The sequence below is a fragment of the Cricetulus griseus genome, chromosome 3 (genome assembly GCF_003668045.3).
Source record: "Cricetulus griseus strain 17A/GY chromosome 3, alternate assembly CriGri-PICRH-1.0, whole genome shotgun sequence".
Taxonomy (NCBI): domain Eukaryota; kingdom Metazoa; phylum Chordata; class Mammalia; order Rodentia; family Cricetidae; genus Cricetulus; species Cricetulus griseus.
Window position 1 is genome coordinate 181,251,156 of NC_048596.1, and position 24,494 is coordinate 181,275,649.

The window sequence follows — 24,494 nt, forward strand, 5'->3', positions numbered from 1 at the left end:
TAACCAATGGAAGCAGATGCAGAGATACACAGCCAAGCATCAGACTGAACTCTGGGAGTCCAGTTGAAGACAGGAAAGAGGGATTTTCTGAGCAAGGGTAGTCAAGTTAATGATAGGAAACCCATAGAGACAGCTGACCTGAGATTGTGGATCTCACGAACTCTAGAAAGACATCTGGGGAGCCTGCATGGGACCTAATCAGGCCCTCTGCATGTGGACAACAGTTGTGTAGTTTGGTCTGTTTGAGGAGCCCTAGGCAGTGGGGTCAGAATCTATCCCCCAGTGTATGACCTGGACTTTTGGAGCCCATTCCCTAAGGTGGAATGCCTTGCTCAGCCTTAATGCAGGGCAGAGGGGCTTTGTCCTGGTACTTAATGTACCAGGCTTTGTTGTCTCCCCATGGGAGGCTTTATCCCTTCTAAGGAGTAAATGGTGTGGTTTGGAGGGAAGTGGGTAGAACAGGAGGACAGGGCGGGGGAGCTGTGGTTAGTATGAATAAAAAATTTAAAATAAAAAAATGAACTGGTCACGAACTATAGAAATGATTCCTGAAAATATAGCCAGAACCTGGAAATAACTTACTTGCCCCTTAGTCAAAGAATGGATAAAGAAAATGTGGTACACTTACACAATGGAGTACAACTTAGCAGAAAAAAAAAAAAAACAATGAAATCTTGAAATTCTCAGGCGAATGGATGGAACTAGAAGAAGCCATCCTGAGTGAGGTAACCCAGACACAGAAAGACAAACATGGTATATACTCATTCATATATGAATTTTAGACATAGAGCAAAGGATTACCAGCCTACAATCCACACCTCCAGAGACGCTAGGAAACAGGAGAACCGTAAGAGAGACATACATGGTCCTTTGGAGAAGGGGAAAGGGACAAGAGTTCCTGAGCAAATTAGGAGGATGGGGTAGGGGGAGCAAGAGAAAGAGGAGGGAAGAAGAGGAGAGGGGAAGATAACATGGAGGATCAGGAAGGTTGAGTCGGGGGAAGAATAGAGGAGAGCAAGAAAAGACATACCTTAATAGAGGGAGCCATTATAGGTTTAAAGAGAAATATGGCACTAGAGAAATGTTCAGAGATCCATAAGGATGACCCCAACTAAGCATCTAAGCAATAGTGGAGAGGCTACCTTAAATGCCCTTCCCCTGTAATGAGAATGATGACTACCTTAAATGCTATCTTAGAGGCCTCATCCAGTAGCTGATGGATGCAGAAGCAGAGATCCACAGCTAAACTCTGAGCCGAACTCCTAGAATCCAGTTGTAGAGAGGGAGAAGTGATGAGCAAAGGGGTCAATATCATGCTGGGAAAACCCCTAGAAACATCTAACCTGAGAAAATGGGAGCTCACAGACCCCAGTCTGACTTCTGGGAAACCAGCACAGGTCCCAACCAGGCCCCCTGAACATAGGTGTCAGTTAGGAGGCCTGGGCAGTTTATGGGACCTCTAGAAGCAGAACCAGTATTTATCCCTAATGCACAAATGGTCTTTGGGAGCCCATTCCCCATAGAGGGATATTCTCTCAGCCTAGATACATGGGGGAGGGCCTAGGCCCTGCCCCAAATGATGTGACAGATTTTGATGATCCCCTGTGGAAGGTGTCACAGTCCCTGGGGAGTGGATGGAGAGGTGGGATGGAGTTCGGTAGGGGGCATGGGAAGGTGGGAGGGAGAGGGAATTGGGATTGGTATGTAAAATAAGATTGTTTTTTAATTTAAATAAAAATTATTTTAAAAAAGGGTAGAGATTGAAATTGAGTGATAAGACATGGTTAGTGTGAAACATTAATGGAGAGCTGCATGATATGGCCAGGACCATTGTCTCCTTCTGTCTCCAGTTGACCTCACTGAGGAGGGACTGTTGAGATGGAGAATAGTGAAGTACTGGGCCAACTTTGCATGACATGGTTGAGAAAACTCCCCACCCTCAATCTCCCAGGAGTATGTCCCCATCTAGGGGTCCCTTTGGATGGTGGCCTCCTTAGTATGCATCGTTCTTTCATCACATAATACTTGCTCTGCCCCATGGCACATTCAGACATATATTTTGTAGGTGTCAGTTACTAATCATATAGCAATGACATGGCAGGTAGGCATGCCATATTATGGCAATGGTCTTTAGATCTTGTCTCTGAAAATAGGCACAAAATAGACCTTGCATTCTTGCCCTACATGGAGTAAACACTGATAGGTAACACTCCTGTATCCTATATCAGGATGCCTGCCCCATTAATCTCTAGAACCTGAAAGCCTACTTTGTCTACTTCCCTAACCCAAATCAGAGGATCAGACCTTGAATGTGAGTGACCTCACCCTTCCCTGCTGGGTGGCATATCCACAGGGACCCCATCAGTGAGGGTCTACCCTACTGCCCCATGTTGGACCGTGATGAGCAGTACTTGCAGCTAGGCATCCAGCCTGTTGTGGGCAGAGCCCTAAAGGCCAGAAGGCTGCAGTTCCGGACTAAACCTCTGCTACAGAAGATCAAGGAGCTAAAGGAGCCTCAGAGAGCACAAAGTTCTGAAGTGCCTCTGTAAGGAAAGGTATGAGGGTGTTTGGGAATATGGGGTTAATCTGATGTTCCTAAAGCCCTTTAGGTATCTGAGTTGATTCCAACATTTCATATCCATTCCTAAACTCTACAGACGTCCATGTGGTCAATATGAATGGCAAATCTTCTACATGTCACTCTATCAAAATATCAGGCCATCTTTTGTTAGACCCACTGAATAAATGGATGATTTAGCTCCAAAGTACCCCATCATCTCCATATTCCTCTGTATTATACACCAAAGGATTAAGCCCCTCTTTCATCTCTCCCCTCATCTTCCCATCCTCTCTCTCTTCTCCAAGAAGAAGACTCAGAAACAATGGGGTAGGTTATGTCAAAACCCATGTCTTTCAACAAATCCCATGTTTCCACCTATTTATAGGTGTCCAGTGGAAAACACGGTTACTCAAAATGCTATTGTGTTCATAATTTCAAGCTGCTGTTCCAGTCAGATCACAAGCTGCCAGTAGGTATTGTGATGGGTATCTGTTGTCCCAGATAGTCAGAATCTGAGACAGGAATATTGCATGAGACCAGGGGTTCCAGACCAGCAATATAGCAAGACCTACTTCTCATAAACAAAAGCAATCATAAGCTGTGTGATTTGTAAACAGGGGAAATGTATGTGGAGTTCTGTGGACCAAGAAATATAGGGTCAGGTTGCCAGCACATCTGCTGTGAGGCAAGGACTAGCTTTTTGGCACAAAGATTACACCCTATATTCTCTATGTAGAATTATAAACTATAACACCCTGGGCCTTCTAAGGGTCTCAACTCTTTTTATTTAAAATTATTTTTCATTTTATATACTGACTCCAGTTCCCCCTCCCTCCCCTCCCCTTCTCTCACTACAACCTTCTCCCTGGCACCCCCATCTTCCCCTCCCCACCCCTATCCACTCCTCAGAGAGAATAAGGCCTTCCTTGGGGAGTCAACAAGGTCTGGCATACCAAGTTGAGGCAGGACCAAGCCCCTACCCACTGTATCAAGACTAAGCAAGGTATCCCACCATAGGGAATGGGCTCTAAAGCCTTGTATTTTGTAATTCATAATGATGTCAAATTGTCTTCAATATGCCTTTTGTTTCCCCAAAGCATTTTCTCAGTCATTAAGAGGTTGCATCCTGTGTTCTTTAGACCCTGAGACCTCCCCATCCATTTATCTCTGACCAACTTGTCCTCTTTTTTTCATCCCTTTTTCTAGAGCCAATCCCCATGTTTCATTCACTGCACTGAATACCAGCCATAAGGCACCACGACCTTTGCATGAAAGTTGAGACTCCTGTGTTGTCTGTCCTGGACACCAGAGCACAGATGGAGGGGAATGCTAAACAGAGGCTCAGTGCCTGAGTTCTGGATACCATCACCCCACCTCAAGAATCCCTCCATGTCCTCATGCACTGCTTTCTGTTGCTGTAGTTCATAGCTACATATGGTTTCACTGTAGCTCTTCCCGCCATGTCCTATAAGAGAAACCATTGATATGCAGCATAATGTCCTTTTTGAAGAGGCCTGTTCCATGCATGCCCTCAGTTCCTTTTCTCCTTTCAGCAGCTGAATGTCTGTGTCATTTCCATGTTCTGACTCTTCTTTGGTGGGGAGAGGTCATGTTTTCTGAGACAGAATCTCACTATATAACCCAGGCTGGAGTCACACTTACCATCTTCCTACTTAAGCAGAGGAACATTCAATGCAATCATACTGTAGATCTATAAGTCCCAGTACAGACCTGAGCCTCCTAGTGTCTCAGCTCTTAATATCCCCACTGTAGAGTGCAGGTTTGAGTTGACATGTTGATATCCCAGCTTCTCCCTCTCCCCGGGTCCTGGCCCTGTTCCTGCTCCCAACTCCTCTCCTTCTCCTGCCCTGTGGTTGTGGTTTCTCCTTAGCACCCAACTGCCACTGGGTGACATCCCTCTCCTGGGCCTGTGCCTTCTCCTTAGGGAACCTTTCCTGGTGGCAGGGCCTCTCGAATCCCCAGGCTACCTTCCCTCACCCCAGGGTTCATCTTTGATAGGTGATCTCTCCTCCCTCACTGACAGCTGTCAAAGGCTGTCAGAGGTTGGGTGGCTGTGTCATGCATGTGTTAGATGGCTGCATAAGGATTCTACATGCAGAAACCAGCATGGCTGTGCCGTCCATGTGTTAGGTAGCTAACTGTGCATGCAGAAACCATGTAGAGCTGGGGCCATACAGAGCTGGGCCAATGGCAGCTCCATGACTCGAGCTTAAATGGCCCCAACTGCTAAGACTTATTATAAAACATTCCCATTCTCTATTTAAACAAGCGCTTCCTGCCTGTTCTCTCTCTTCTTTCCATTTCTGCTCCCATCCCTTTGCTCCCTTTCCCAATAAATTCCATGTGGGTTTGTTGAGTTTGGTGGATCAAGTTTCATCACCAGAAGCTGCAGCAAAGAACAATAGATACCATAGAGGCAAAGGACAAGGTCAGATAGAGACAGGAAAAGGCAGGAAGAGACACCTAGTAATTCAAGTAGACTGTATCAACAGGAGTAGATTTGCTGAGTCCCAGCATGGGTGTGTTTAACTTTTGAAGAAGTAAACTTGTATTTCAACATGACTACACCATTTTGCATCTCCTCCAGCCATGCATGTGTGAGTGACTCATGATTTGCCAACACTGTTTATGAAGATAGTTCTGTAAACTTTAGTGCCCCTCTAAATCTATAATACACCTTAAGGACCAGGGGGATGGATAGTGGAGATAGCATAGCTGTGCCATGTAGGGAGAAACTCAGAGGTACTGCTGATCACATCCACTTGGGCATGGTTAGAGTGACGTAACAAGGGTAACATAACAAGGCGGGCCTTTTTTCTCTCTTTCACTTGGCTGAGACCACCAGGAAGCATCTTGTGGGTCCCTTCTGCTCTGGTGCAAACCTGGTCACCAGCTCCCTTATGTGAGTACTATTCCTTAACAAACCACCTGTTATCAATTTGTTTCTGACTCTACTTTGTAAACCTCATGATTGCCATGCCAGAAAAAAAAATAAAACCAAGGAGGAAGGCTTATTCTGCTGGTCTGTGGATTCTCTAGGATATTTGGAAATGGAGAGGAGTCAAAGTTAGTCCTCAGGTGACATGGAGGCTGTTTAAAATTGATCCACATACCATTTCCTTCAGGAATTCAGGTCAAGCTAGGTAGACGCTCCTGGTCTGTACTCTGTGATGTGCCCTGGCAGAGTTCTCTGGGATTCTGGAACTACTGTTCATGGGACTGTGTCCTCAGCTTTATCATGAGTTCTGAGACCCAGAAAGTCCCAGTGTTGGAATCACTGTTAAATGGAGCCTGTTAGACGTCTGTCAAATATATATAAATGAGTATTAACTTGATCACAGTAGGGACTTCCCACCAGTGTGGCAATAATATGTAGATAAGATGAACAGTGGATGGACACTTAAGAAAAACCACATAAAAATAACAGAGAGGGGGGAAGAATAGAGGAAAGAGAGCAAGATGAGAGATACGATATCAGAGGGAGCCACTATAGGCCCGAGAAGGGATCTGGAACCAGGGAGATCTCCAGAGACCTACAAGGATGACATGATCTGACAATCCAGGCAACGGTGGAGAGGATAACCTAAAAACCCTCCCCCTAAAATGAGATTGATGACTTCTCTTTATGCCATCCTAGAGCCCTCATCCAGTGGTGGATGGAAACAGAGACAGACATCCACAGATATACAATGAGCCAAAATCGGGAATTTAGTTGAAGAGAGGGAGGAATGAAGAACGAAGGGGTCTGTACCAGGGTGGAGAAACCCGCAGGAATAGTTGACCTGAACAAGGGAGAGCACATCGACCCCAGATGCTGTCCAGGAGGCCCGTACAAGACTGATCCAGACCCCTGAACATGGATGTCAATAAGGAGGCCTCTGCACTCCAGGGAGCCTCTGGTGGTGGATTAGTATTTTTCCCTGGTGCAAGAAGGGACTTTGAGAGCCCATCCCATATGAAGGGTTACACTCTGGCCCTGGACACATGGGGAAGGGCCCAGGACCAGCATAGGAAGACTTGGTGGACTTTGCAGAGCCCCCGTTGAGGGCCCTACCCTGCCTGGGGAGTGGTGGGTGGATGGGGTGGGGGGTAGGCTGGGGGTGGGGGAGGAGGGATGGGGGTGAGGGGAGGGAGAGGGAGAAGGGACTTGAAATAAGCTTGTTCCCTAACTAGAACTAATAAATAAATAAATAAATAAATAAATAAATAAATAAATAAATAGAATATGGAAGATGTAAATTTCCGTTGTTTGATTGACCCAGTCTGTGCTACTTTTGTATGGTAGTCTTACCAGACTAATGCAGTATTTTCATAAATAAACATAGATTTTACTAAAAAAAATAAAAAATAACAGAGACCTCTGAATTACATGATATCATAAATCTAATTGAGTTGACATTTACAGGACATTCTATTGAAACACTAAAAGAATACACATTCATCTCAGAAGACTACCATATATTCTATAAAATAAACCATAAATTAGGGCACAGCACAAGTTTTAACAAATATTTTAAATGGAATAATTAATCTTATTTGATCACAGTAGAATAAAATTCCCAACCCACAGCAAGAGAAACTATAGAACACACACAATCTCGTGGAGATTAAACAATATGCTGTTGAATGATGAATGTGTGATTGGGGGGAAAAAGAAAAATTTTAAATTCCTAGAATCAAATGTGAGGGGAAACATAACAAACCAAAATCCATGGGACCTACTCAAAGCAGCCCTGAACTATAAATGCCCAAATTTTAAAGAAATGTCAGGCCAAAGAAATGGCTCAGTGGTTAAGAACACTTGTTCTTACAGAGGAACAGAGTTCAGTTCCCAGCACCTGCATGGCAGCTAACAACCACACGTTGCTCCAGTTCCGGGAGATCCAATGTCCTCTTTTGGAATCGGTGGTCACCAGGCATGCACATGATGCACAGACATACATGTAAGCAAAACATTCAGACACATAAAAATAAAATGAAAACAACCAATGTCCGTCCTATCCTCCTTCAGCGTGCACGTCCTTCTCTCCATTCCTATACTCATGCTGAGCCTGTGAGTAGGACAGTAAACACAGCGGTTCCAGGTTTGGGTTGAGAGTGACTGGCATCCACAACGGCTTCAGAGGCCATGCTGTGCTTATGTCCAAAGGCTAAAAAGGAAAAAAACTAGCTGAGAAGGCTTTGACCAGCGTCACAAGCACAGGCGCCTGTCGCCTCTGCCTGGTCATGGCAGTTCTCCTTTAACAACCACTTCCTCCTGCCCCTATCATGCTCCTCAGCCATTCACCTAAGGGTACACATCATGCCTGGGATAGACAACTCAGGCCTCCTGTGGTGAAACTGCATCCCGCCCCCCCCCCCAGCACAAACTCAGGCCTGGAAAGCAAGTATATCCCTGAATCAATTTGCCTTCTACCTAATACTAAAACCTGCAGGAACCTGCTTTTCCTCCTCTGTGAGCAGAGGAAGATTCTGTGAAGTAAAGACCGGGACTATATTCTGGAGGTCTGGAGACTGGGAAGACAGGTGGAAAGGGACCAGAGAGGGGGATGACACAGAAATAATAGACGTTATTGTGGGAACCTGAACTACCTCTACCAAAGCCTACAGGGTGGCCCCAGCAGCATAGAAGGCCAATGATGCCTGAGGACTCTCAACACTGAAGAACCAGGCCAGTGTGATGGACATGTAGGTCAAAAGTATCAAGCACAGGGACAGAGGGACTGGTGTGGCACTTATGTCCTCTTTATGTGGCTGTGGCTATGACAATGGCTGTAACTGCTGCTGATCCTTGGATAATAATGTAAATATAACACTGCCAATGGGCTCTGAGTGTGTTACCGTTTGCCCAGGATCCTGGGCAAGTTTCCTGGTCTTGGAGCACACAGAAGCTCCCAGTCTCACAACACACTGCAAATCTGAGAGGTTACAGCTTCCTTTCCCCCATGTACCTGACCTTGGACAATGACACACTGGCTCTGGACTTGCCACAGAACCTCCAGGTCCTTCTCAGAAGGTGTTCCAGGACACTACTGTCCCCATAGTGTGTACACAGCCTTTTGTGTCTCTCATTTCAAGTCAATGAAGTGTGAACTCTGATGGTTTCTCATTGAACCTTCCTGATCTGATCTTGCCGAAGGAGGCTGTTGGGTCCTGGAATTGTGCAATTAATGGGCAGCAGATCACCAGAGTCTATTAACCAGAAGCAACTTTATTCAAAATCACTGGGAGGAGGGACTACTAACCAGTTAAGGCCACAGAAAATTATTTTGTTCTGTGACCCTGAGAAAGAGCCTTGAACTTCCTTTTATAGAGAAGGACCATGCACATGGGTGCAGGATTTTCAGCCTTGGGAAGCATGGTACCTGGAGTTGGGATTTATGACCTAGGAAAGTGAGAGTGAGGCTCCTAGGAGATTATAGTTCTTTGGATTTATGACTCCTTGGGGAGTGCATTGCAAGAGTTGGAGTTGACAACCTCTGATTACAGGGTGATAATTCAAGATGTTTACATAGTCCTGGGTTCCTTTAAATTGCCTTTCCCTTACCTAGGAGAATGCAAGACAAAGGGTCAAAGTGGCTATCAGTCCTAATACACTCAGAAATATGCATATAAGCTATAAACATACAACTTTTTCATATTCCTGGGCTCTTCAGAGGCCACACTGACTTCTCTGCTGCCTGCATGGCTCTGAGAAGACACTAGGAACATCTAGGCAGGGGGACCTGCCCAGCTTACTCATGGCAGCTGTTATGAGCTCTCGTTGCTCAGATTTCTGGTTTCAGAACCACCACAACTGTAAGAAGACAAAACTGTGTCCCAAATGCTTGACTCTGTTTAGACCTGGCTCATCCATAAAGAAGACAAAGTGGCAGGCTATTATAAGCAATGCCCTGGGTTATAAGAAGTGTTCATAGCAGCATTGTTTGTAATAGCCAGAATGTGGAAGCAACCTAGATGCCCCTCAACTGAAGAATGGATGGAGAACATGTGGTACATTTACACAATGGAGTATTATTACTCATGGGGTGGCGGGGGGGGGGATGAAATCTTGGAATTCGCAGGCAAATGGATGGAACTAAAAGAAACCATCCTGAGTGAGGTAACCCAGCGAAAGAAAGATAAGCATAGTATGTACTCACTCATATATGGATATTAGACATAGAGCAAAGGACTACCAGCCTACAATCCACACCCCCAGAGAAACTAGCAAGGAGGACCCTAAGAAAGATATACATGGTCTCTGGAAGAATGAGAAAGGGACAAGAACTCCTGAGCAAATTGGGAGTACAGGAGGAGAGGGGAGGGAGGGAGGGAGGGAGGGAGAGAAGGAGGAGGAGGGAGGGAGGAGAGAGAAGGAGGAGGGAGGGAGGGGGAGGGAGGGAGGGAAAAGAGAAGGGGAGAAGAGGAGGCAGGAGGAGGACATGAGGCATCTGAGTCAGGGGAGGAATAGAGAAAAGCAAGAAAAGAGATACCTTAATAGAGGGAACCAGTATAGGTTTAAAGAGAAATCTGCACTAGGGAAATGTTCAGAGATCCACAAAGATGACCCCAACTAAGAATCTAGGCAGTGAAGGACCAAAAATTAAAATTAATAAAAGTTTTAAAACTTGGGCCCTAAATCTATACAAAGGAAGGAACTTCTAATGGTAAAGGAAAATTTAATTCCTTAAATCAGGAGTACCATGGCTGGTGCCTAAGCCCCTGCTCTCAGAGAAGGGGAAGTAACTGTCCACCACTCCTATTAGCATTCCTTTGCTAATTGCTGGTTGTAAAGGTTCCCTGCCCATTGTAAAGATCCAGACCCCCAGCAAGGGGATAATTGACAGACCCTGTGACCCTGTAACCCAGCAACCCCATGCCCTGCCTTATCTTACTCAAATGTGTCTTGCTTAAAATATATAGTTACTACTTTACTCTGTACTTTGTATGACCATAACTAACCACACAAACTGTGAAATTTGTGGCCTTCAACCTTAAGGTCTGCCCTTTAAAGCTTCTCTTTTTGGCTGGGTGGCATCTCATTTCCCACCATGGAGTGAGATCCAAGCTGGCCAGCTTGAACAATAAAAAGAAATCTTTTGCTTTTGCTTCGGAAGTGTCTGCTCCTTGGGTTGATCTCTTGGGCTCCTCAAACATGGCACAACAGGCAGTAGTGGAGAGGCCACCTTTGATGCCCTTCCCCTTTACTGAAACTGATGACTACCTTAATTGCCATCCTACAGCCTTCATCCAGTAGCTGTTGGAAGCATAAGCAGGCACCTACAGCTAAGCACTGAGCCATACTCCTGGAATCCAGTTGTAGAGAGGGAAAAGGGAGTCAAGATGGTGCTGGAGAAACCCACAGAAACAGTTGACCTGACCTAGTGAGAGCACAGGGACCCCAGTTGTAAAGCTGGGGAACCGGCATTGGGCCAAATCAAACCCTCTGAAAGTGGGAAGCAGTTAGGAGGCCTGGGCAGTCTATGGGTCCTCTTAACAGTGGAACCAGTATCTATCCCTAGTGCACAAATGGACTTTGGGAGCCCATTCCCTATGGAGTGATACTATTTCACCCCAGATACACGGAGGAGGGCCTAGGCCGACCCCATAATGATGTGACAGACTTTGATGATCCCCCATAAAAGGCCTCACCATCTTTGGGGAGTGGGTGGAGGTGGGTTAAGGGGGTAGGTAGGAGGTATGGGAGGATGGGAGGGAGAGGGAAGGAGGGGGGGTTGAAAGGTTCAGGCATTATGCTGGCCTGCCCCTGTTACCTGGTGGTACAGGCAATACCCTGGTCAGCCCAGGGTTCCATGGGAACTAAGTCTGCACACAGGTACAGAGGACCCCTTTACGCTCTCTGCTTCCTCTCTACTCTCTCTCTCACCTAAGCGCTCGCTCTGCCTCTCTATGGCGACCGGCCATGGCGGTCAGCCATTCACCCTGTTCCTCTCCTCTTCTTAATCTCCCTACTCTTCCGGGCCTTATAATAAACTTATAGTCAACATGTCTCATGTCTCAGCATTTCTCTTTTCTTCTTTTTAAACAAAATAATAACAGGGGTGATATGTAAAATGATTGTAAATTATTAAATTAAAAAAGTAGGGGAAAAAAAGCAAGATTTGATGCTGTGCTGAGGCAGGCCTGTCCTTCACTGGCCCTGGGATAGCTGGCCTTCACCCTTGCGAGACACTGCAGCAGGAGAGCTAGTCCAGACCCTCAGGGGAGAGCTGTCTCCCTACCCACACCCCCACCAGGGTACTTAGGAAAGGTGGTCCCACCCCTTGCCCCAGGTATGCACCTCACCTGGGTAGCACACTAGAGCTGACCCTATGGAGTCCAGAAAAACTGGTTAGCTAACCCTGGGGACATGAGAGCAAGAGAGCTGACCCTGCCCCCCTCTTTTTTTTCTCTCTTTTTAAAATTTAAATTAGAAGCAATCTTGTTTTACATGTCAATACCAGTTCCCTCTCCCTCTCATCCTCCCCTGCCCTCAACCAATCCTCAATCCCATCCCCTTTCTGCTCCCCAGGGAAGGAAAGGCCTTCCATGGGGAATCTTCAAAGTCTGCCACATCTTTTGGAGCAGGGCCTAGGTCCTCACCCATGTGTCTAAGATGAGAGAGCATGACTCTATGTAGAGTAGGCTCCCAGAGTCCATTCATGTACTAGGGATAAATACTGATCCATTACCAAGACCCCCAGGCCTCCTCACTGACACCTACGTTCAGGGGGTCTGAGTAGGTCCTATGCTGGTTTCCCAGCTGTCAGTCTGGGGTCCATGGGCTCCTTCTGAAAGAATTGAAAATTAGCAAAGAAATATAGCCCAGATAAGGAAACTCTCCAAACTGAATGTAGGGCAACCTAACCCAGAAACTAAGGCCACTACTATGACTTAAGGCCTGGAATTTACCAGCTTACAAGGCCATAAGATAACTGGGTACCAAGAATTCCCAGATGGCCACCCTCCCCGAGAGGCTCATGGAGGAAACAGATCACTGGCCAATGTGTCAACAATTAACAATTAAGGGTCCCTAGGAAACAAAGAGATAGCTACCATTTGCTCAAGCAAGATAAGCATATCCTGAGGTCTACAGGTTTTACAACTGGTGGGTCAGGAGGCCATCTAATTCCCAACCCTCTCCTCAAGACAAAGGGCCTCCTAGGAACCCATGACTCTGGTCACGCCCCTCCCTAAGCTTGTGGTTTTTGCCTTTAAAAACGCCTGTGCCTGGGGGACGGGGCTGCTCTCTAGCCTGCATGCTGAGAGAGCCTGTTTGTACAAACGTCCACCTTTCATTAAAGCCTCTTGCTGTTTGCATCAAGTTTCCTCTTCCTCATGGTGATTGGGGTGGTCACGGTCCTGGGAAAAGATTCTGGAGGCCTGAGCTTCTGGGGGTTCTTACACTGCTTGTTCAGGTCAGCTGTTTCTGTGGGTTTCTCTAGCCGGGTCTTGACCCCTTTGCTCATCACTCCTCCCTCTCTGCAACTGGATTCCAGGAGTTCCGCTCAGGGCTTAGCTGTCCCTGCCCCCCTCTTTTCTGCCTTGTGGTGGTATGGGTGACAAAAAGATGCTCTACCTCTCACCCATTACCACCTACAGCAGGTTAGAGAGCTAGCCCCTGAGGTTATAGAGTGGGACAGCTAGCCCTGCCCCTCACCAACTGTAGCACACAAGAGAGCAGGCTCTGTACCCCATCTGCCCAGCACACCAGAGCTGGCTCTGGTGTCAGAGATGCAGGAGAGCGGGCCCTGCACTCTACTTGGGGAGCACAATCTGTTGTCAGGGTACAGCCCCTGAGGACATGAGAGCAGGAGAGCTGACCACACCCTCCCTCGTATGCCACACACACACACACACACACACACACACACACACACACACACACAGCAATTGGGGAAAGGACCCTGCACCTCACCTGGGCAAAACAGGAACTGTTGGCCTCTGCTGGTTTTCATCTCCTCCCAAGCATCATTGGTGTCAATGTTAGTGAGTAAGGCTGCACCATCCCCATGATGAGATGTGCTTCTAAGCTTCTTGGGGCCTCAGAACTCATCCAGTGGGTGATGGAGCTCAGAGATTCAATCCACCACATACTGGGTAAGGCTCTTCCTGGCCTCCCAGATCACAGACTATGTTCACACCAGAAAGGAAAGAACTGGAGGAACTTGCGAAGGGCTCTGAAGTGCATAGCAGCACACTGATGGTGAGATTCCTTGGGCTCTGCTCCAATAGACAGGGCCCCCCTGATCAGAGAAAAATGTGCAGAAATAAAGCCTGCAGTTTGTGTAGTGACAGAGGGGGATATTTTATGTCATTATTTTTTTAGCTCTTTTTTTTTTTTTTTTTTTTTTTAGAAAGGGTGTCACAGTTTCAGAGTGCTGACCCTGACCCTCTAGTTCGCTACACAACTCAGCATAGCCTAAAACCTAAGGCAGTCTTTCTGTCTAAAGACCTGAGATAACAGAGTGTGTCACTCTTCCAAAGAAGATATTTGAAAGGCATGACATCTTTCTTAGACAATTACTCTATGGCAAAAGGAAGAAAAGAATTATGGGTAACAATGAGCCCAGGAGAACTTCCATTAGAGGCTGGGCCTAGTAAGGGCAGAGCAGGGAACGGGTAGGCCTGGATCCTGGCAGATGGAGGGGGCTGAACATAGTCAGGGCCCAGGATCAGGCTAAGCATGCATGGTAACTATGGAGCATGAGCTGGCACCTGCAGTGTGGCCAGGATCAGGACCCTTGTCCTCCTCCTGTCTGCAGTTTACATCACTGAGGAGGAGCTGCTGAGCAGGACGAGGGTGTGCTGGACTAACTTTGCATGCATGAGTGGACACCCATCAACAACCCTGGTTAGGGGATTCCCATTCAAGCCTCCCCTTATCTGTGGTGACTTCATCAACATGCAGGGGTTGATTCTTTAACACATGGGAGCCTCCTCTACAATGCAAGAGCTCATTCAGACAGGAGGCACTGATCATCTATCTACCCATGACCTGGCAGGTAGGCAACATATTGTTATTTTGTCTATATAAGCCTACCTTTAAAAGAAAAGACGAACAGTCCAGATGGCTTCACCACACACAGAGCAGACACTGGTGGGAACTCCTTACGTCAAGACACCTGCACTTCCAAACCTCTACTCTCCCAGAATGCTGTACTCACTATCATGACCCAAATCAGGAAGTGAGGCTTGGGCTCAGTAGGACGCAAAATTGCTCTGCTGGGATTCTATATCTATAGGAATCCTCAAAGTAAAGGCTGCCTCATTGGTCCCTGTTTGGCCAAGATGCACAATGCCCACAGTTGGACATCCAACCAGTTGTGGCTCATGCGCTGAAAGCCTGCTGAATGGAGTTCTGGACTCAAACCCTGCCCTAGAACATCCCAGAGTTAAAGGTGGCTAAAGACAGCCACATAGAGCTATAGTATGTTATGTCTGATTTGGGGTGTACTGAGCCAAAGGGAGCCAGCCTTCGGTGCCCAAACACTCTAAAAAGACAGGACTAGCTATATTTTTCACTCATTCGTGCATTTATTCTTCATCAATCTACTCACCCACCACTTCTGAGGAACCCCTCTATGCTTCTTGTTCCAAGCCTGCCAGGGCCCTGATAGGCCATGATAGGGTGCATGTGTGAGCCCAGTGGATGCCAGCTTTTCTCTGTACCCCAAGGGACCTGTGCCCTTCCTCCCTTCATCACTTCATCATCTCCCTGTCCTTCTCTCCTCTTCTCCAAGGCCCAGACTGTCTCAAATAAAGCAGCTGCTTTGGGATTGGGTTGGTGACCACACTGTGGGTGGGTGTCAAATTTCCAAGTCCACCTCTCAGTGAGTCCCATGTTTTCTCACATTTACACTAGCTAGTAAAATTGTATTACTCTCGCAGGGGCTGGAGAGATGACTCAGAGGTTAAGAGCACTGACTGCTCTTCCAGAGGTCCTGAGTTCAATTGCCAGCAACCACATGGTGGCTCACAGCTATCTATAATGAGATCTGATGCCTTCTTCTGGCATGCAGGCATACATGCAGGCAGAACATTGTATGCATAATAAGTTAAAATTTTAAATTGTATTACTCTCAGCTCTAGTAACTGTGAGCTTCTGTGATGTTTAATCTTGGTTGTCAACTTGATAACATCTGGTATTAACTAAGAGACACACCACTGGGTGGGTCTCAGAGAGCATTTCCAGGAAGTATTTATTACCTGAGGGGAGGAGAACTTCCTCCATAGTGCATGGCATCTTTTGACTGTGCCCTAGATATAAGGGGTATATAGAAAAAGCAATGTCTCAAGCCCACCTTCCTTTTTCAGTGTGTTCATCTCTGCTGTTGCTGCTGTCTTCAACCATCAATGTGGGATGAAGACCAGTAACTCTCTAAGAATCTTCCAGGTCGTCAATGCCAGATTGAACTGCTGATGCATTGAGATTCTGGAACTAAGCAGAACTTAGGGTCTCCAGGCTACATGAAATCACTGTTAAAGTATCCAATCCCTATCATATAAGGCCATTATAGTAAATCCCCTTTATAATATATGCACACTCCTTAAATTCTGTTAATCCAGAGATCCATGCCTAATACAACACTTATAACAAAATCACCATAATCTCCTACTAGGTGCTGTGGTGGATAGTTATGGCCCAACTGCATGGAAGGCTGAGACAGAAGGATTGCATAACTTGCATATCTTTTTATTTCAAGAATAGTCTATTTGGATAGGAAGGAGGGAAATTGCAGTTGGGATGTAAAATAAGTGAAAAAAGTTAATTAATAAGAAATGCAAAAAAGGAATAGCCTCCTTGGTAACAGGGGCACTGCATCTTAATATGTATTACATATATAAATGAGGGAGTGAGGACGGGTATGTGTGTTAAACCATGTAGCTTATAAACAAATGAAATGTGTTCAGTTTTGGACACAAAGAATCCAGAGTCAAAGTGCCAATAGAGTTGCTGAGTAGCAAAGCCTGGCTCTCTTACTAAAGACTTTACCTTGTGTTCTCAAGATGAACAATGGTGCTCATTATGGCAACCTCCTAACAGCCCCAACTCTTAATTTCACAATGGGTTTCAACATATGAAGCAACTTAAATGATATCTATGATTTGCATTCAAGTTAATCAACTCATTCATCTATGTCTTGCCCAAAGGGTGCGTGGTATATTTTTTTTTTAAGAAGAAATAGGTCTGGGCATCTTCATTAGTCCCTGGATGCTGAACGAGTATAAAATGTGTTATTTGTGTGTGTCCCTGAAGGAGGGAGCTGTGAATGTCTGTGTTTATGTTCCTGTCTGCTGAGGTTTGTTTATTACCGTGGACTAGAAATGCTATGAGATACGTATTTTGCATGATTAGGACATCTGTGAATGTGTCTGAGGGGTGTATCCTGGAAGTGGGATGTGGTATCAGAACATTCAGAAATGTCCAGCAGAGGAGATGCCTGTTCCCTGTCCTTAAGCACATCTGGCCCCTGACACCTCCTGGATTCTTGTGACACTACTACTATTTCATCTCCTGTGATTTCATTTCATTCTTACCCTATGGTTGTCACTAATACCATTAGTGTCACTTCATGCCATTTTAAAAAGGTGACAATTTGTATTGAGTTTGCCCCTGGTTCTCCCAGCATTTCATTTGGTCATGGGGACTGAGGCAGGGGAAGCACCTGGCAGGAAGGGCTGGGACCACAGATTGCACAAGAGTGCACGGCGAGCACAATGGTGAATCAAAAGCAGGACTTGTACACTGGAGAGGGCAGGAGAAGCCATGACTGTTTTATGTCAGAGAAGCCAGAAAGGAACCAAGAAGGAAGTCCAGCTGTGCCAGGCTGTGGGTCCCTAGACGGTTGGGGGCTGGAAAGTTAGGGCCAAGATTGGTTCTCACAGGACAGTAAAGGCTGTCTGACTTGGATCATCACACCTCTTCCTCCAGGAAATCAAACTGAGCTCAGTGTGAACTCCTGATCCTGTTCTCATTGATGCATCTCACCAGGGCTCTCTACAATGCTGAAACTCCCAATTATAGACCCGTGTGTCTCCAGATTTTTCACAGGCTCTGAAACCTAGACTGTCCTCAGTATTGGAGACAGCAATGCTTCATGAAAGGCTATTGTGGGGGGAATGGGTGGTAAGATGCCTAAGTGGGTAAAGAGACTTCCAACAAAGCCTGAAACCCTGAGTTGGGTCCCCTAAACCTACATGGTGGAAGGAGAGAACTGATTCCCAGAAGTTGCCCCATGACCCTCACATGTATGCCATGACATTCGAGTACCCACACACCTATATACACACACAATAAATTGCTATTAAAGGAATAAACAAATAAATAAATAAGAAAATGTTTAAAAGTTTCCCAATTGCACAAAGGGTTGTGAAGTTGATCTGCAAAGAGCTGGCCACTAGAAGAGACACAGTACAAAACAGCCGTGATCTATGGGGAGGGATCCATCCCATCCTATAATCACTATAATGGCCACATTCTGAGTTCCTGCCATCGTACTTCTCTCCACCTGTGGCATCTTCAGAATTTACCTACTCAGAGAAGCCCTCCAGGCTTCTCCTGTTACAGTGTTCTGTCCCCTGACCTCCACAACAGCACTGACTTCTGGCCAGGGAGTAGTCATGGTGAACCCAGGTTTGAGAACAGGGCTCTGGATATCCCAGAACTGCAGAGCCATACTACATCTTTCAGAAGGACAAAGAGCAGGAACTGCAGGAGTGTATTTGTCCTGAGTGTTGGTCATCAACTCCTGTCACTTCTGCCTTTAGTTGTCAGGAAGTAAAACCTTTGCCCCACCCCACGTGTTCCCCCACCTACATCCCTTTTGGTCCTATCTGGGCAGCATATATATTCTGCTTTGGGTTGTTGAGACACTGTCAGTCTGAAACTGAACAGTATCAGGCCTGGGAGCTGATCATGTCACTAGACAGATTTCCTGGCTGGCTGAATGTTGTGGCCTGTGGGCTCCTGCTTCTCCTCCTCCATGTTCAGGGTAAGACTCCCTTCATGACAATGGGGACCTGAATCAGAGCTGCCCAGTTCAGTCAGAGGCTGAGCTTGCAGGAGGAAGACACCAGGGAGGGAGAAACTCATAGAGATGACAGGTGAAAGTATGGGAATCTGTGTCACTCAAAGCCTCCACCAAAACCCGCAGAATGAGCGCTTAGCACACAGAGGGTCAGAGATGTCTAAGGTTACTTCATACTAAGGAGCCAGACCAATGGGAGGGGCTCTGAGGAGCTGAAGTCATGAGGAAAACAGAAGGGTAATTTCCTACCTCTGTGTGTGGCTATGACTATTCCTAGTTTTGGATAATAACAATAACACCTCATGTTACCAAATGGCTATGAGTGTGTGACATCTTTGGTCATAGAAATGCTCCGACACCCTTCAAAAGGGAAATGGGGATGGTTCCTGGCCCTGAGGGATAGAGAAGCTCCTACACTCATACCCCACAGCTGAACCAGGAGGTCCTGGGTTCCCTTCCTATGTGCTCTGGCAACAATGAGGTGGGAACTCCCACAATCTGTGGGAGCTGATTGCACAAAACCAACCCTGATGGCATCTCTCCACACAGGTCGGGACTCATCAAAGATCAACGTCATCAGAAATACACACACAGGTAAAGTCAGAGGCAGCCTTGTCCATGTGAAGGACACCAAAGTTGGTGCCCACAACTTCTTGGGAATTCCCTTTGCCAAGCCACCTGTAGGACCACTGCGCTTTGCACCTCCTGAACCCCCTGAATCATGGAGTGGTGTGAGAGATGGGACCTCGCAACCAGCCATGTAAGTTCTGTTCCCAGAGAATGTCTGGCCCTGGGGTGAAGAGTTGCTCTGAGTTCTGGGCCATGCTGAAGTGTTTCCTCCATCTCAACTACACAGCAGTTCCCTGCCTGTGCTGAGGGGCATCTCCTGTGCATTTTTCTAATGCATATGTTAAGGTTTAGAATAGCACAATTGTACCAGGTACCTAGGTCAAAGCTTAGCACATGTAAGGAGTTAGCTCCAGATATGACAGTGAGAAAGATATCCAAACTGGTCCCTGAATCAGATTGTGCCAAGTGAACTCTAACAGTGGAGAAGTCTGTGAACATAGATATAGGTTTTGATCACTGAATATCTCTTTGGATCAGCATGGATCATTGTCCCCAGGTGTCTACAAAATGATGATATAATGAATTTGGAGGGTCTGAAGAGGATTAAGATGATCATGCCTCCCATCTCTATGTCTGAGGACTGCCTGTATCTCAACATCTACACACCAGCTCATGCCCATGAAGGCTCTAACCTGCCTGTGAGAGTTGGACCAAGGTCAACTGGGTGGCCTAGGAATATTAGAAAGACAAAATCAACTTGAGTTCTACCTTGTGCTACATAGCAGCCTCCTAGCATCTCTCCTGATTTTTTTTAGGTGATGGTATGGATCCATGGTGGTGCACTGATTATAGGCATGGCTTCCTGGTATGATGGATCCATGCTGGCAGCCATTGAGGATGTGGTGGTGGTCAATATACAGTACCGTCTGGGTGTCCTGGGCTTTTTCAGGTGAGCCTAGGGCTGGTCTGTGCAATGGCAGCTGAGAAAAAACTAGACAGCCCTTTGATAATCGTCCCCTCCCACTTCTCAGCACTGGAGACCAGCATGCCAGAGGCAACTGGGGCTTCTTAGACCAAGTGGCTGCCCTACGCTGGGTCCAGCAGAATATCGCCCACTTTGGAGGCAACCCTGACCAGGTCACCATTTTTGGCGAGTCTGCAGGTGGCATAAGTGTGTCTTTACATGTTGTGTCCCCCATGTCCCAAGGACTCTTTCATGGAGCCATCATGCAGAGTGGGGTGGCCCTACTGCCTCACCTTATCTCTAACACATCTGAGATGGTCTTCATGGTAAGTGTCCTCCATCACCCCAGCCCTAACTTTCTGCCTTATCCCTGAGTCTCTGGTACTCTGATGCTCTGTTCAGTAGGGAAACAAGGGCCATGGGAAATAGCTTCTTTCCAATAACTTTTAAGAGGTTCAAGGATTAGAATCTACTTCCCTCTACCTTATGCATGCTAAATACATTATGTGGCTAGCAAAGCTGCTCCCAGCAGCTTCCATCTTTAGCAAAAAACAAGTATGCATGGTTTGGGGAGATGATTCAGTTGATGAGAGAGCCTGCTCTGTGCTAGTTTTGGGACCCGAATTCAAATAATCAGAAACCACATAATGCTAGATGTGGTAGTACTTACTTGCAATCCCAATGTTCCTATGGTGAGTTGGGTAGTAGAGATGGTAGTACTCTAAAGGTCTACTGCATTTGTGTAGGCAGCAGCAAACAACAAGAGACCCTGTCTCAAACAAGGAAGATGACAAATAATATCCAAGGTTGTCCTCTGACTTTCATAACGTGGCACACAATACACATTGTCACATAGGAACACATACACACAAAAAACCCCACAAATTCATGCAGATAGAATGCTCCCTTTCTCAGCTGTCAACTCTGAACAACAGGAAAATGGGAGCAATTTTACCGTAATCCATGCAAAATACACGGTATGATGCTATATTTAAGGATGGTGGTACCTACTTGGAAATGCTAAGACACTGCTCCCTGTCAAGGAGGATGAGTCCGCTAACACCTACTCCCATTACAGATGGTGGCAAATCTATCTAGATGTGCAACTTGGAACTCACAGTCCCTGGTGCACTGCCTTCGAGGCAAGAGTGAAGCAGAGATTCTGGCAATTAACAAGGTTGGCAGAATTGTGTGGGTGGCAAGATAGGAGACAAAGCCGGGCGTTGGTGGCACACGCCTTTAATCCCAGCACTCAGGAGGCAGAGGCAGGCAGATCTCTGTGAGTTCGAGACCAGCCTGGTCTACAAAAGCTAGTTCCAGGACAGCCTCCAAATCGAAAAAGAAACCCTGTCTCGGAAAAAAAAAAAAAAAAAAAAAAAAAAAAAAAGATAGACAATAGGATGTGTGACAACAAGTCCTCACTACTCTGGACAAATTACCCTTTCTGCATGGCTTGGTATCCTGTTAGTCCTGGGGACAAAATGAACACCTACATAATCTAATTTAAGTGCAGGGTCTCTTCAGAGGTGAGCTAGGAGAAGTGTGGTGGGGATGATTATCCTGAGACAAGTAAGAAAATAGGGAAATGGTGGAGAACACTAATTGGCCATCAGAATTTTGTGTGTGTGTGTGTGTGTGTGTGTGTGTGTGTGTGTGTGTGTGTGTGTGTGTGTTAAATCTTCAATACTAACCCTGCATGTCCCTCAGGCCTTCAGGATCATTCCTGCTGTGGTGGATGGGGAGTTCCTACCCAGGCATCCACAGGAGCTGTTGGCCTCTGCTGATTTTCATTCTGTCCCCAGTATCATTGGTGTCAACAATGATGAGTATGGCTGGATTCTCCCACTGGTAAGGCCCAGTTCTAATCTCCTATATGCATGGAGTCTTACATGGTTGGCAATGGGAACTCAGAGATTCATTGATCCAGCTCACTTCAAACTCAAAACATTCTCCACATCCTAGATCTTCAGCTCTTCTCAGACATTAAAGAAAATAACCAGAAGGACCCTGAAGGCTATTCTTAAGAGCACAACAGTGGAACTGTTGGTGAGAATCTTTGCGACCCGTCCCCACTGAGAAGACCTCTCAATATTCTACCCAGAGAACATCCCTACAAGTGTGTGTGTGTGTGTGTGTGTGTGTGTGTGTGTGTGTGTGTGTGTGTGTGTGTGTGTGTGTGTTTGGCTGGCTGGGGTCACTCAGAGTTTTCCCCCTACCTATACCAGATCTTATGCATTCCCTCCCTAAGACTGTTGTCTTGCTATCCTAGTGCTTACCTAACCTCATTCTTCCTGATGCCCTTGGTGTAGATGCTGCCTCCAGAGTGTAGTGACCTGTTAATGGAAGAATACATGGGGGACACTAAGGACCCACAGACCCTCCAAATACAGTTCACAGAGATGATGGGAGACTTCATGTTTGTGGTCCCTGCACTCCAAGTAGCACATTTTCAGCGTGAGTATACTTGTAATGAGGCCAAGAGGGGAAGCTCAAAGCTGTGGGTCACAGGTGATCTCTGTAGTGTCCAGGCCTGACCTGTGTCTGAATCAGATCTCTGGTTCCGGAAAACTGAGAGTCTTTATCTAGTAAATTCTTATATTGAGTGTAAGAGAATGATGTCTTATCTGGAAACAGTTGAGTTATATTCCATGACTTGTGCAAACTATTCCCCCTGGGGAGGCCAGAGTCATTATTTAACATTAGGCTTTCCCACAGCCAGTGCTCCAGGCTGGGACTCCACACTCAACTGTTGTGATTCCAGATAACTTGATACCAAGTTATCTTGTCACCAAATGTCGGTCAGGACTGTATGAGACAAGTTGTGCTTATTTCACAATGTGTTCTTGCCCTCAGGTTCCCATGCTCCTGTCTACTTCTATGAGTTTCAGCATCGGCCCAACTTTCTCAAGGATTTAAAGCCACACCATGTAAAGGCTGATCATGGTGATGAGGTTTTCCTTATCTTTGGATCCTTCTTCTGGGGTGTCAAAAGTGAGTCTCCCCTTTTTTTTTTTTTCATGAACAGAATGAAGAACCAAGTTTGTTCCTGAATGATGTCTGAGCTTTGAATCCAGGTTAGGAAGTCAAGGCTCTGGGTAAAGCAGGATCAAGTGTGTACTATCTCTCAGCTTAAAAACCTACTCTGGGCTTGGATCTTTCTTAGTTTTTGTGCTAGAGGAAATGATGATTCACTGGCTCAGGATTAAGCCTTGGGGCAATTTCTTAGAAAACTAAATGGATCTTGGATGCTGAGTCATAAGGGAGGGAGGGAATGAATACTAGAATCCAATTTTAGGCTACAGCTGGTATGGTAAGTAAAGCATGAGCTGGGCAGCTACATTAAATGACTTGATTTGGACCCTTGTGCTCTCATCTGCAGTTAACCTCACTGTAAAAGAGAAGCTGCTGAGCAGGAGAATGATGAAGTATTGGGCCAACTTTGCACGACATGGGTAAGAAGATGCTCTTCCCTCAAACTTCCAAGGGTTGGGTCTCCATCTATCGATCCATTTGTGATTGGTGATCTCATTAGCATGCATATCCTTCTATAGGACTCAATAGAGTCCTCTATATCCAAGGTACACTGAGATAGACACTTTGTAGGTATTGGCAACTGGTCATCTCACAATAAGCTGTGGATGGATGACAGTACTGTGGTACTGTTCGTTAGATATTGCCTCTGAGAAGGAGGCACAAAACAGGCCAAGTAGCCTTACCCCACACGGAGTAGATACTAGTAGATACTACTTGTATCCCTAAATAGGGACATCTGCCTCATCAGTCCCCTAGTCTGCTTAGTCCACTGCCCTGACTCAGCTGTAAGATCAGGCCTTAGAATGAATGTGATCTTTATCCTTCCCTGCTGCTTGTCATATCCACAGGAACCCCAACAGTGAAGGTCTACCCTACTGGCCAGTATCAGACCAAAATGAAGAGTACCTTCAGCTGGACATCCAGTCTTCTGTGGGTCATGCCCTGAAGGCCAGAAGACAACAGTTCTGGACCAAGACTCTGCCCCAGAAGATTCAGGAGCTAAAAGGGGCTCATGGCAAAAACAAGAATGTGTAATACCCAATTTAAGGGAAGGTATGTGAACTTCATTAAGTTAAGGTTAACCTGAGGTTCTCACAGCCCATTTAGAATCCAGAATTGATTCCTACACTCGTGTAACCATAACTAATCTTTATTGTCCATTTTGCCAAAATGTATGGCAAACACTCTACTTGTCATTCCTTACTCAAAATGCTAGACAAACTTTTATTACATGAACTCCATAAAGGCTCTCTTAAAAGTGTGGATGTGTAAGTCCCAAAGTGCACCCAACTTCAGTCACACTCTTCTGGTACTAGACCCCTATCTCCCCTTC

The 24,494-nt window shown here is 46.2% G+C and overlaps 1 protein-coding gene and 1 pseudogene across 3 annotated transcripts; both read left to right on the forward strand.

The window, feature by feature from the left end:
• The window catches only part of LOC100761399, a 45,501-nt pseudogene extending 42,952 nt beyond the window's left edge, over positions 1–2,549 (forward strand).
• Positions 2,550–18,482: 15,933 nt separating this feature from the next.
• Positions 18,483–24,196, forward strand: LOC100769732 (pyrethroid hydrolase Ces2e). Of its 3 annotated transcripts, none has more exons than XM_027405767.1 (12): positions 18,483–18,558; positions 19,144–19,354; positions 19,721–19,862; positions 19,980–20,113; positions 20,196–20,454; positions 21,207–21,305; positions 21,836–21,981; positions 22,099–22,174; positions 22,438–22,582; positions 22,982–23,119; positions 23,508–23,580; positions 24,010–24,196. In XM_027405767.1, the coding sequence occupies exons 1-12, from the start codon at positions 18,483–18,485 to the stop codon at positions 24,194–24,196; spliced, it is 1,686 nt and encodes a 561-aa protein (XP_027261568.1). The 3 variants fall into 3 exon arrangements, with proteins under 3 accessions (XP_027261568.1, XP_027261567.1, XP_027261569.1); XM_027405766.1 differs by having other exon boundaries at positions 21,836–21,976; positions 22,091–22,174; XM_027405768.1 differs by lacking the exons at positions 19,980–20,113; positions 20,196–20,454 and having other exon boundaries at positions 21,836–21,976; positions 22,091–22,174.
• The last annotated feature ends 298 nt before the right edge of the window (positions 24,197–24,494 follow it).